The sequence below is a fragment of the Dysidea avara genome, chromosome 11, assembly GCF_963678975.1.
Source record: "Dysidea avara chromosome 11, odDysAvar1.4, whole genome shotgun sequence".
Taxonomy (NCBI): domain Eukaryota; kingdom Metazoa; phylum Porifera; class Demospongiae; order Dictyoceratida; family Dysideidae; genus Dysidea; species Dysidea avara.
The window spans coordinates 21,763,138-21,776,538 of NC_089282.1; the positions used below are offsets into that span (position 1 = coordinate 21,763,138).

General features: G+C 37.1%; 1 protein-coding gene across 1 annotated transcript; it reads left to right on the plus strand.

The window, feature by feature from the left end:
- The first annotated feature begins 11,904 nt into the window (after nucleotides 1-11,904).
- Nucleotides 11,905-12,948, plus strand: LOC136237776 (5-hydroxytryptamine receptor 1B-like). The gene has a single exon (XM_066027989.1). The coding sequence runs from the start codon at nucleotides 11,905-11,907 to the stop codon at nucleotides 12,946-12,948; it is 1,044 nt and encodes a 347-aa protein (XP_065884061.1).
- Nucleotides 12,949-13,401: the final 453 nt, after the last annotated feature.

A 13,401-nucleotide genomic window follows, 5' to 3' on the forward strand; every position in this document is an offset into this window, starting at 1 on the left:
TCTCTCTACAGGGTGATTTGTTTGTAGCTGAATTCTGTACAGGTGATTTGTTTGCAGCTGAGCTCTAAACAGAATGGTTTCTTTGTAGCTGAACTCTCTACAAGGTAACTTTTCTAGCTGATGTCTCTACAAGGTGACTAGTTTGTAGCTGAACTCTCTACATGGTGGTTTCTTTGTAACTGAACTTTCTACAAGGTGACTTCTTCTAGCTGATCTTTCTACAGGGTGATTTGTTTGTAGCTGAACTCTCTACAAGGTAACTTATTCTAGCTGATCTCTCTACAGGGAGATTTGTTTGTAGCTGAACTCTCTACAGGTAATTTGTTTGAAACTGAACTCTCTAAATGATGGTTTCTTTGTAGCTGAACTCTCTACAAGTTAACTTCTTCTAGCTGATTTCTCTACAGGGTGATTTGCTTGTAGCTGAACTATCTACAAGATAACTTCTTCTAGCTGATCTCTCTACAGGGAGATTTGTTTGCAGCTGAACTCTCACAGGTGATTTGTTTGAAACTGAACTCTCTAAATGATGGTTTCTTTGTAGCTGAACTCTCTCAAGGTAACTTCTTCTAGCTGATGTCTTTACAGGGTCACTAGTTTGTAGCTGAATTCTCTACATGGTGGTTTCTTTGTAACTGAACTCTCTACAAAGTAACTTTTTCTAGCTCATCTTTCTACTGGGTGATTTATTTGTAGCTGAATTCTGTACAGGTGATTTGTTTGCAGCTGAGCTCTTTAAAGAATGGTTTCTTTGTAGCTGAACTCTCTACAAAGTAACTTCTTCTAGCTGATGTCTCTACAAGGTCACTAGTTTGTAGCTGAGCTCTCTACATGGTGGTTTCTTTGTAACTGAACTCTCTACAAGGTGACCTCTTCTAGCTGATCTTTCTACAGGGTGATTTGTTTGCAGCTGAACTCTCTACAAGGTAACTTCTTCTAGCTAATCTCTCTACAGGGAGATTTGTTTGTAGCTGAACTCTCTACATGATGGTTTCTTTGTAGCTGAACTCTCTGCAAGGTACTTCTTCTATTGATCTCTCCACAGGGCGATTTGTTTGTAGCTGAACTCTCTACATGGTGGTTTCTTTGTAGCTGAACTCTACAAGGTGATTTTTTCTAGCTGAACTATCTCTTTCCACAGTTGCATGAACTCCCTACAAGGTAACTTCTTCTAGCTGATCTCTCTACAGGGTGACTTGTGTGTAGCTGATCTCTATACAGGTTTCTTATTTCTAGCTGATCTCTTGAATTCTCTTCAGGGTGACTGCTCTATTAGGATGACTGCTTTATTAGAGCATCTCGATCTCGCACTTGCTGCACCAAGTTGGGTTTCGTGTTATAACTCCGTGGCTTTAAGTCTGATTCTTCTACACCATTGATGAGCCTTTCTAAGATGATTACTCCATCTGTACAACGATTTTCAAAGCATTGCCCCAAGCGGTTTATCTGGTAGGCGTGGCAAGCAGTCATTATTTTTATTAGCTAATCTCGATTGCGTAATTGTTACACACTGTTGGTTTTTTTGTTGTATCTTCCTGTTTTTTAGCTCGATCTCTTTCAAACCACAAAAGGTTTGAGGTTCAATAGTTAACCTATTCACCCACCGATTTTCAGCTTCTTCCCACACGCGGTTTACCCTGTAGGCGTGACAACATATTGGTGTTATTTTTCGTGAATAATCGCTCATAACGCTTTGCCTGTTTATCGTATTCCAGCCAAAGTTGGTACTGAGATGCGCCCTTATATCCCCCTTCTGTGTGCCAAATTTCAAGGCAATCGGATATGGCGTTCGAGTTTTATAGCAGTTTTTGTAAGTGTGCGGCAAGAAAAAGAAAAATAAGAAGAAAAAACGAAGAAACTGAGCCAATTTTTGAAGTCGCATATCTCGGGAACGCGCGAAGCGATTTCGCTCAAATTTGGAATGTGGAGTGCTGCAGTTGGGGGGCATGTCCACAGCAAAAATCGTCTTGTTTCATCGAGGAAGCACAGAGCTACGGAGGTGCGAAAATTGCGTTTTCTTTCTTCCTGTCAATATACTCACGGGTGTTACGCGCCGGCTTCTTGGGCCGCACGACATGTGTCTTGATTTGCATTATTAACGGTCCTTAAATTGTTTCCTTCCTCCTCTGATCATACTACTGACAATTTTAAAAAAAAAGCTCTGGATAGACAGTTGCTGGCACTGAAGTTACTTTTGTTAAAATTATCTACAACTACAAACGTCATATACAGATAATGCAAATAACCATCACTTAAATCAAGCTTCCTACTAAGGATTCCCAATTCAGTTCCATGTAACTTGCAGTAGATGGGTATTTCTTGTTACGTAGTATGTGCAATCTAGAACATGGTCCTCTTAATATGCACAACAAATACTCTTATTTTGAGAGCAAGAAATTCTTTATTAGGAAAATTTTTTAATGCTCATAGTGGAGATAAGTTTATCTGTTACAAGGTGTCCAGAATATGCAGGTGTCCTTATTTTCAAGTACCCTGATTAACAAATTCCACAGTACATGTATGCCATATTTTTCATATAAAAGCCACACGCAAAATTGGGTCGGTAGGGTCCGAGCAACAACTTTTCAAATAGGCATGGCCTGAGCTACAACAAAAAACTAAGCAAACTAATATTTTTAAAATTTGTCAATTTAAAAAAATGAAGTAGGGATCTATGTAATAAAAAGTAATGAACAAGAGATGAATAATGTTATTACAGAATACCTCGGTGGGAAAGTCCCTACATAAAATTAATAGCACAAATAAACAATTTGGTAAATTACAATAAATGATTAAACACTCAAGTATAGCTAACCCAGCTAGTATCTATTTAAACTGTTCTAGTGTTGTGCATGATACGATATCATCATTTAATGAGTTCCAAATTTTTATTGAGGAGGGGAAGAATGAGTACAGGCAGGAGTTGATTCTCGTCATTGGTTGCTGAAACCTCATTTGGTGACCTCGGGTATAATGGTCAGATGAAAGCGGCATTAGATGGATATTAGCAGGCGTATTGGTAAGATTATAAATAATCTTGAACAAGGTGATGGCTATTTTAGTTGGTAATTCCGATAATGTACCAGTGGCTTCCAGTTTAGTCTTCGCAACATTTCAGTAACACTTTATGCCTGTAATATGCTTCAAACTTTATGTTAGCTACAGCATGCACTACTTATGCATAAGACAAATATTACTAATGGAGAAGAGTGTCTATAATTGCCTGCACAACATTTCCACTACAAATTCACGAAACATCTATCTATCTATCTATCTATCTATATCTCTGTGAGATAGCTAGACATAGTGATACTCTGCAGTCGGCAAAATAAATGAAGTATTCTGAAACAGTGTGAAACTAAAATGCTGAAGTGCCACTCGATGTTTACCAATCAAATTAATGTTATGGAGAATAATATGTACTGATACATTGCAGTTACCTTCTCTGGGGAGTGGCTTATCAACAATGTAGAAGAAGGGATCTCATTCTACCATAAAGTTGTAAACAATTATTTTAATTCAGACTTTAATACCTTCATAGTAGACTTTTTGAGACTGAAGTGTAGAGAATTCTTTTAACAGAATTCTTATAACTGGAACAATTTAACTGACTATGTTGTGTATGCTGATGCAGTAAATAGTTTTAAATCTTTGTTATACTCTTTAATATTCTAGATTAATTTTATTTTTCTAGCTAATTAATGTCTGTTGTGATCATGATTCTACTAAATGTTGTATAAACCCAGTATACAGGCTGTGCTTTACTAACACTATAGCTCCAAAATGGAACAATTTTTATCAGTTGAAGTCGTAGGAGCACAGATTGTTGAATCATTTTCTGTGACATTGCACAACACTCGAACGGCTTTGTGAAAGGTCTGGATATAAAGATTTAACAGTGAAAGGATACTCTTTGTTAAGAATCACAGTACTCTTCATAGAGGCATTAATATATATAGTTATAGTTTTGTGCTGGGAAAAACTGAGCAATTTTATGAAGTATTTTATATACTAAGAATTTGTACATTGGATTCACATTATAATATTTGTAGTTTTGTTTATGTATACCTGTTTTGTAATCTGGAAAGTACCATCATGCAGGCCTCAAGCCTAGTCACAGTTTTGGTGAAGCCCTAGCTGCTGTCTTTGACAAATTAGATAACAACTAAATCCTAGGCTGTGCTACTCAGCCCTTACCTAAATTGCTAACATTGTGGATCAAGTCATGATTGCCACCTGGTGACAGGTCTGGGATAATTTTCTACATTCAACAGATTCTTCAGTAACACTGTACTGATGTTTCTACACAGAGTTTAGCCTTCTTGTTCATCCTTATAACAGTGGCTGAGCTATATAGTGAATAATGAGTATCTCCATCTGTGGTATATTCATGAATTCATGCAGGCTAAATTGAATGTATAACCAGTATGGGGTATGATGTAGCAAAAGCTGAGCGTTTCACTGAGTTATTGATGTAGAGTCTGTGGGTGCAGCCCTTTAACCACAGATCTAGAGAAATTGTGAACATAAATATATAGTCTCGTTTGCTGCATGATATGTTATACATTAGAGTGATATTCAGGTGCACACTAAAGTATGTAGAATTGACAATGGCCATGCAGAGCATCACTGGCAAATGCTCCAATGAGGGAATTAAACAGCCGAGGTCAATTAATTTAGGAATGGCAATTGTAAAAACTCCTGTATTATGACAACCACAATGACACTGACACAGACATTATAAACCATATATATAACATTTCTATCACTCAAGAAGTGGCATGCAGAGTCAGAGAATAACTGCCTTATTTTCATGCAAATATAGCACTGCATGAGTTGATAGTTATAGTAGACTGAAATCAATAATCATGCGTTCTTATAGTAGTCACTTCCTAATTACAAAAGCATCACATGAGCTGGTAACAATGGATCATGTGATCTTAATCCGTGCTTGATTACCAATTTACTAACCAAATATGCACAATCCTTAACAAGTATCCCAGTGTTTGTTTTAGCCCAAATTAATAGTGGTGAAAGCTACTAAAATTACATACAAGGATGACATATGAAATTTGAAGTCGAGTTAAATTGGATAAAAACATCATGCTCTTGAATGACCATAATTATTTTACACACTAGTGACTGTTCTATTAGAATAGTGCAATCTGACTTGTCAAAGATATTTTACTTGGAGTGGAAGTCATGATTCAAAAAGTTGCTATTCAACTATATAACAAATCCTATAAAATCTATTATGCTAGCTCTATGTTCAATGCTTTTAGCAACCTTCTATGTTCTGGCAAACTAGTGTACGCATGCCTACACCAGAGTCAATTATTACTGCCTGACATAGGCCATTTGTCAGGCAAATATCATGCATGGCCGACCACTATGGAATCTTCCTGACAATATGTCAGATCAAAATACAAGGAAGTAGCCCAAGGTTGTATAGTTTTTTAGTGCATAAGTAAATAGCTAACACAATAATGAATGTACCATTATACATACTAAGGTTAAGTAAATCTATTGATGTATTCCCTGATGCCAAATTGTGTAAAGCAGCAGTGTATCAATGTCAGGTAAAGCTTTAGTTTGCCTGACATATTCACTGGGGTTTTTATTATAATCTGGCCTACACACACAGCTGGTGTGCACTTTGTACAAAAACTGATTTGTTTCATAATGAAATAAGTTGATGTTGTGTTACTTTGAAAAACCAGGCACCCACTTAGCTACCGAATTAAATTATATCCCACTTCTGAATTATAGTCTGAAGAGTAATTTATAACTACCAGCACGTGTCATTATAACCTTACGCTAGACATTCTTATGTACCATCACTATAATTAATCTCAACCTTAACATAATTTCACTTTAATTTAACATTTAAATTATTGTCCAGCTAAGTCCAAACATGTAAAAAATACAATGACTTTTATAAAGGCCTGGTTTATACTGATGTGTTTAGCTGTAAATTTATTTTCAGGAGCAATCACTATAATTTATTGTATGAAGATACAGTAAAGTAATGCATTGATCTGATAATAAACTGCAACTACCACCACAGGAAATTCATGCTTATGGATTCATTAATTTCAACTCTTCTCCACAAGCATGCATGAATCAAGCTAACAATTTTTACCAGACAGTTTGACTGTAGTGACACTTGAAAATAAAAGAATAAATCTCTCTCATGGTGCTATAAGTAACATGGTATCTAGTGTTTGATCTACATCACATGCACCATCTTAGGGTGCAGCTGGCAGAAGATTTTAATGTGTTACTGCACACTGTGACCTATAAAAGTCCGTTAAGGTGTAGCTTATTCCTCCCTATATGCATGCCACTGGATTTTCAATGCAGAATTTTTATTTACAATTTTGTGATGCTGACAGTATAATAATAGATATATTTCCCAGGGACAAAAACTAAGCTTAGCTAACATCACTTTAACATGGAAATGTTCAAGACATCTCCATGTATGTAAGAGAGTATAAAGATATGGAAATTTTCTAAAATCCCTTATAGGTTTGCAAGTATATAAGTTTGCTGGCAGACAGCACAACTTGCAGAAAAGGTAAAAAGAGTATAGATACATGTAATATCAAGTTTTCAGAAATAGTTATAATTGAGAGTGGGAGTGAGAACAAAAGTATATTTGTGCCCACATGCAAGGCTTTTTACAAATTGAGTGTACTAGTCAACTGTGCTTTAACAGAACAGCCATGCAGCCAAAAAAACTCAGGTTGTAAGAATGGTAAGTTTCCACCCTCTGCATAAACAGAATTAAATACAAAAGACCTGTGCAAGGCTTGCATTCACATCAGTACTCAACCAAGTACATATATAACTATACACTTATTTTGTGAAAAAGCAAAACACATGCACAATACTGTACAATATATTTATACAGCTAAAAAGGTTTTTTACAGCTATAGCCCTAGCTAGCTTAAAGATCTGAAGGGATGTATGTGTGTGTGTGTGGAAGGGGGGAGGGGGAGATGGTGAATTGCTGTGATGCTAATAATTATTTGAATTGTTGTATGTTGGAAGCAATTTTTTAACCAAATACTTGACTGCCTGAAAATTGATATCTGGAACAATTTTAAGGAAATAGCTAGGCCTATATCTGCAAGGTAGGGTTTGCATGGAAGCAGTCATTTAAAATAACAGCTGTATTAATTAAAAAGCATGTACATGCAGTGGATTACAGGTGTGGATCCAGATTTTTGGAAAGGGGTCAAAATGAAATGGCACTACAGGGAAGACACACTAGCATGCAAACCTTGGGGGTCTGGGGGCATGCCACCCCAGGAAAGTTTTGAAAAGTAGACCCTCTGAAATGGAATTTGATTGATTTCAGTATGGGTTCATCACAATTTTTATTTGACTGTTGTATTTGAGGTGACTGCTCTATTAGGGTATCTTGATCTTGATACCTATGGTAAGCTCTTGACTAACAAACTGGTTGCTATTGTCCAACTAAATATATGTAATTTATGATCTGAAATTGAATGTGTGGCTGATTTCAAAAGTTTATTAGAATAGCTACTGAATATTTTCCTGACACAGTGCTGTATATTTGGTGACTAGAATACCTCAATTTTGATGCTTATAATACAGTACAATTGCTAGTGGGCCAGAGTTTCCAGCTGCCCTCCTGCTGATTTATTTTATACAGTCTGTACAGCAGTTCTGCGCAGTACACACCTATGTGCACTCAATACAGAATGGTAGTAGACTAGTAGCTATACAGGATCTAAAATGTAGAAAATGTTGCCAAACTCTGAATATTGGTAAGTTTAACAGATTTTGTTGTGTAGTAGCTATTTAGACAACAATCAAAGGAAAGTTACTGTTTTGATTATACACTGTCACTTGTATATGCACAGCTAACTGTGTACTTTTATGCAACACTTATTATTGTGGGTTTTAATTAGCGTTGGGACTATTGGTAACATTTGTGTAGCTAATTGTTGCAAATAGAAAGGATAAACATCACTGGTAGGCCTGAGTCAAATATGCTCAAATTTTTGTCCAAAATACTTTCAGGAATTTCCCAAAAATTTCACCTGTTATGCTCTTTAATGTTCCCATTATGCTTGCATTATACTCTAACATTTCTCACAATTATTGTAAAATTTTAATCAGTGAATAGTATTCCACTACAAAGTGACTGTTCTATTAGAGAGTATTGATCTAAGGAGCTATATACAATGCATGTGGGTGCTCTATTGCAGTTGACATTTTCCACTGGCTGTTTTATTAGGGAGTATTGATCTATTTTCATGGAATTAAGCTCCATAGCTTGAAATATCCACCTAATATGCTAGCATAGTACTCCAGCCTATTATGCTTTTATTATGCTGGCATATTTGACATAGGCCTAATCACTGGATGAGATTTTCATGACAAAAATGCAGACATGTATACTAAAAAAATTAGAGGGGTCAGGGTCAAGAGCATCCCTCCCCTAAATCCGCCATTGGTGGATTAGTGTAACACAAACAGATTTCAAGCTTCATGTAATGTACAAATCATAACTCAAGCGTATCAACAATGTAGCTATCATGCACTGTACTCTAACGCCAGAAGTCCATCTGTCCCACATGGCTAGTTTTAAAAGATCCTGGCCATTGAAAATAAATAATGAACATGGAGCTGAGTAGCTGAGTGCTAACTATAAGACATGTTCCGTGTATATATGTACAATCTGTTCTCTATCACCATCTGTCACACTCATGCTGATTAATTACAGTTTAGATGATACTGTACATGCAACATTGTGGTTTATTTAGAAAAATAATATATACATTAACAGCAAAGAAAATTCAGCAATAACATGTGCTGTGCATGTTTTTACACTATTTTACTATCACCATCCTTCAGTACAGTGAGGTATACACCACATTTTACTATCACCATCCTTCAGTACAGTGACGTCTACACCAGAAGGTAACACTTGTTTACCAACCCACTGCTCAGCCTTCATAATGACCAACTCTAACTCCTCCAACATTGAAGGATACTTTTTCTTCAACACTCAATTACAACTAGTGTGGCCCAGACGTTGGCCATCATGGTGACATCACAGGAAGCTGGACAACAACTTTTCAACTCCTCAACTGACTTGGACACAACACCAGCTAACTTATCATTCAGTAGCCATGAACCATCAAATTGCTTTAGACTAACAATAAAGCTGGGATCAGACTGTTTGGGAGGAGGTGGAGCTAGTGAAGATGAAGATATTAATGATGCAGGTAGCAGAAAAAAGTCGTCACCTGTTAAAGAGCTATACTTCCCCTTTGCCATTTTGGACATGCTCATTGCTTCTTTTTTCGGTTCAATTGGACAAGAAATTATTGGTCAATTCAACCAAAGGTATATAGAATGGCATGTGGCCAATAGTACATGTACTTAACTAAATTATACAATGCAAAATTTTGGCTGGAGAACATTTTGGTGAATATAGTTTAGGGGGATGTTGTGTTTTGAGAATGATTTTGGCTTCAGTAGTTGCATAACACAGTTTACAGGAAGGAACCCAGTGATGTTAGTGTTGAGGTCTTCAGTACAAGAAACACTGACTGCTTGAGAACACCAGAATATTGTACACTTTGGATGAGAGGATCAAAGTGCTGAACTGAATGTCATTATATTGTTTCACTACTTTTATTGCTGGAACCCTTACATCAGTGTAATTGTTAGTATACACTAGTTTTGTTATAACATAGCTTTGATTTACACTTGTGGCTGTTCTATTACAATACTGATTGCTTTGTATCTCGATCTTCCTACTTATCTCTAAAAAGATGAGGTTGTTATATTTTCTTTGTACAGCAAAGTTTCAGCTATATAGATGACTAAAGGGTGTGTTCAGATTGTTTAAAGGTGCAGCCACCAACTTACTGTGCTTTGTTTGGTTGTTTGTCTGTTTAGTGGTTGAGATGAAAGAATACTGAGATAAAGTTTTGCCACTGAAATAGTGAGCTAAAATGCACAAAACCCCAGTCAAATGCCCTAGCCTTTGCACAGCTCTCAGATGGGTTTATCAAATCAATGTTTTGGATAACTCAATAATAATGTGCAAACTCAAAAATAAATGTATGTGTAAATCATGTGATCTCTTAAAGAGAGTGCTAATAATTATGATTGTTGAAATAGGTGTAGTAACAAAGAGAAAGTAAATGGTCCCCTCACTTTATTTTAGAATGGCTTTAGTACCTACACCAAAGATTGAGATACTCTAATAGAACATACATATACTGTCTAACCAAATGCAGTATATTTTTCAACCTGTTGGGTCAGCTGGAGGGGCCAGGAGGGCAACCAATCATGGTATGGCTAAAGTATCTGCAACAAACACAATATTTCACATGACCAACACACGCAGCATATAGGTCACACGTATCCTTTCTGAGAACACTTGCAGGAACAAACCTCTGATTTTTCCAAAGTCTTCAGTCCGTGGTACATTTTGTAATCATTAAACACAAACATGCATGATGTTGTGAGGCTGAAACAAAAGCTCAGAAGCTTTGAAACTTCAGAGGTTCAGTGACTTTCAAAGGTAGTTTTACCCTTCCAAAGCTTTGTAACCATGGATACTGGCATGTGTAATCAGTTAAAAAACCATGTGCTTCTTGGAAACACGTAAACATTTAAAACAGAGTAAAAATATATCGGGTATCGGTTTTCCCTAGAAAGTGGGAATCGGTACAACTCTAGATATTGGCTCTGTCCTTTTGTTGTCATGGAAATGGATAGCAGTCAGCAGCAGCTCCCCTTAAGAGTGGCCACCACATTGTCTACCAGAAGTGTGTCGTAACTCATGGTAAGCTCACTGTACCATTTTACATAGCTACCATATTATTATTAAACACTATGGCATTTATTACTTATAATTAGTTCCAAAAATTGATGTGGTGTCTATTCAAACTCAACCACCACTTCATGCTTGTAAACTGTGTTTAAAATCTTATTTTAGCAACTGATTGTGGGCTAACTCAAGTGCGGTGACTATTAAAAGTGTGACATATAACTACTAGGCTTAGTAACTATGGTATTCATTAACTGTACATTCCATTGATCACTAATGAGTCGTTTTAACTGCAGATCTAGGAACATAAAACATTTTGGGAATGCCTTTAAGAACACACAGATACTTCATTGCAGACAGCACTGAGCCTACTGAGTTTGAGAATAAAAGGGTTTGGTGGGATCAACATGAACTACTTAAAATGCACACACAAATGGCAAAACTCTTTTGAAAACTTGGTAGCTATTAGGGGTCATGGAAGTTACCAGAAATCAGCCTCACAATACCTTCATGGCACCTTGGTTAGGATCAAGCCCAAAAGTATATTCAGAGTGGCCAAATACACTTTGGATAAGTTGCTATGGCATTCAATATTCAGCAGAATTTTTCTATGAACTAAATAATGCCTTCAGACAAGTACAAGCTTTTGATTATTTCACTGTAAGAGGTTGCTTTAGCTGACTGGTGCCCAGCCCATCTGCATTACTATTGAGGTCAGTGGGTCAAGTACTGGCCCACTTACAACCCTGGTGCGCATGTGTGTTGTAAATAATGAAAGGCCAGCTATGCAAGAGATATTGGCACATAGAATGAGGCTGCTAACAACCATTACTATTTACAACAGACTTATGCTTCAGTTGTTAGCGGTCAGAAAAGAAGAGAAGTGTAAAGTGGCAGGTATGTGCTGTGAATGTTGTGTTAGCTACAACTTACTTTGTGCTACAACTACAAGGGCTTCGTGAACTAGCAATAAAATAATAGTAAGCATTGCTGTCCTTCAGTTTAGTGTGTGTTGTCCCAGCAGTCTGTTGTTAAAGCAAAGTGTTCACAGAAATATATAGGGCTACTACAGAAGCTGCAACATGAGTGCAATAGACTACTCAGGGTCAGAAACCAACCAGGCAGTAGATCATCAAGGTCCTGATCTTCCAGGATTTGTTCCGTACCTCTCCTTGGTGTTCAAACTGACAATTACAACAGTCGTCTTACTACTGTCTAGCTGGGTGGTCTACACCATCAAAACCACGAGACATCTACACAAGCCACAAAATGTATTTGTTGCCAACCTACTGATAGCCGGGATGATAACTGCACTGCTAGACTGCTTGCTGTCTACCACTATGATCATCAGTTTTGCACTTGGTGTGAAGTTTTACATCGGCTGTTATATTATGAAGCCACGACTAGCCCCATACTATGTAACTAATTTGTCATTGGTGATAATAGCAGTTGACAAGTTAATAGCAATGACGTACATTAAGACATATCCTTTCAAGTACAAGAAGATAATGACACCTCGTGCTGTAGCCGCTACTATCATAGGAGCATGGCTGATAAGCGTCATTCCTGCCGCTTGGTCAATCATGTTCAATGTGGATGGTGTTGTGGATGTGCCACAGTATGGTGCTTGCTTTGTTGGTGGGGATGCTTTCATCGAGGGAATCTTTATTTTTGTAATACCAACGCTTTCAGCAGCTATTCTAACCATAACACTCAACATTCACTTTGCCATAAAATTGTACCAAGTCCACAAGCGATTAGAAAGGGAAACCATATCAGCAGGGCCTGACAGTCAGTCTGACAGCATCACAGTATTGAAGAAGAAGCAACACAACATCAGACTGATGAAGAAGTCAATCATAACACTACTGGTGATTGTCTTTGGTAGTGCAGCTATCCCTCTCATAATGGCACCATTACAAATCGGGGGAAGATTTCTTGTCAAGTCACAGGTTTATCAAGACATTGTGGAATATGTAATTTCTGCAAACATTGGTTTCGTCATACGGATCTTCCATCCACTTGTATATGGAATGTACTTCAAACAGATCCGTGAGCCGATGGGAAGATGTTGGAGGAGATTTGTAAAGATGAACAAAGTTAACTCAGTTGCCCCACAGCCATGAAGGACTACATGTACCTACTTGACTATGTATCTTAACAACACATGCACAGTATATGTAATAGTTATATATACCATGGGCACGAGTGCTTTGCCTGATATATACGCATGCGCCCAAGAGCCGCAGGCCCAAGGGCAAGTGTGTGCATACAGGCAAAGCATAAGTGCCTATGGTATAACTAATATGTTCTACTTTAGCATGCAGACTTGCCTAATTGGCAAAATCTTTAGTTGTCATGCCCTTCTCTTATATAGGGAACCAAGTTGTGATTGTGGGATTCAATTTTGCCAAACAATCTGTGATTGTGGGATTCAATTTTAATACATCAAACAGTAGTCTGATTTTACTAAAATAGTAATTTTAAGAGATTATGTTTCTTTACTACATTTACAAAAGTAAAAAAACATAATTACTGTTGATGTATTAAAATTGAATCCCACAATCACAGTTTTTTTT

What these genes read in the sequence shown, in the direction of transcription:
- LOC136237776 (XM_066027989.1), top strand. Translation starts at nt 11,905, where the DNA reads ATGAGTGCAATAGACTACTCAGGGTCAGAAACCAACCAGGCAGTAGAT.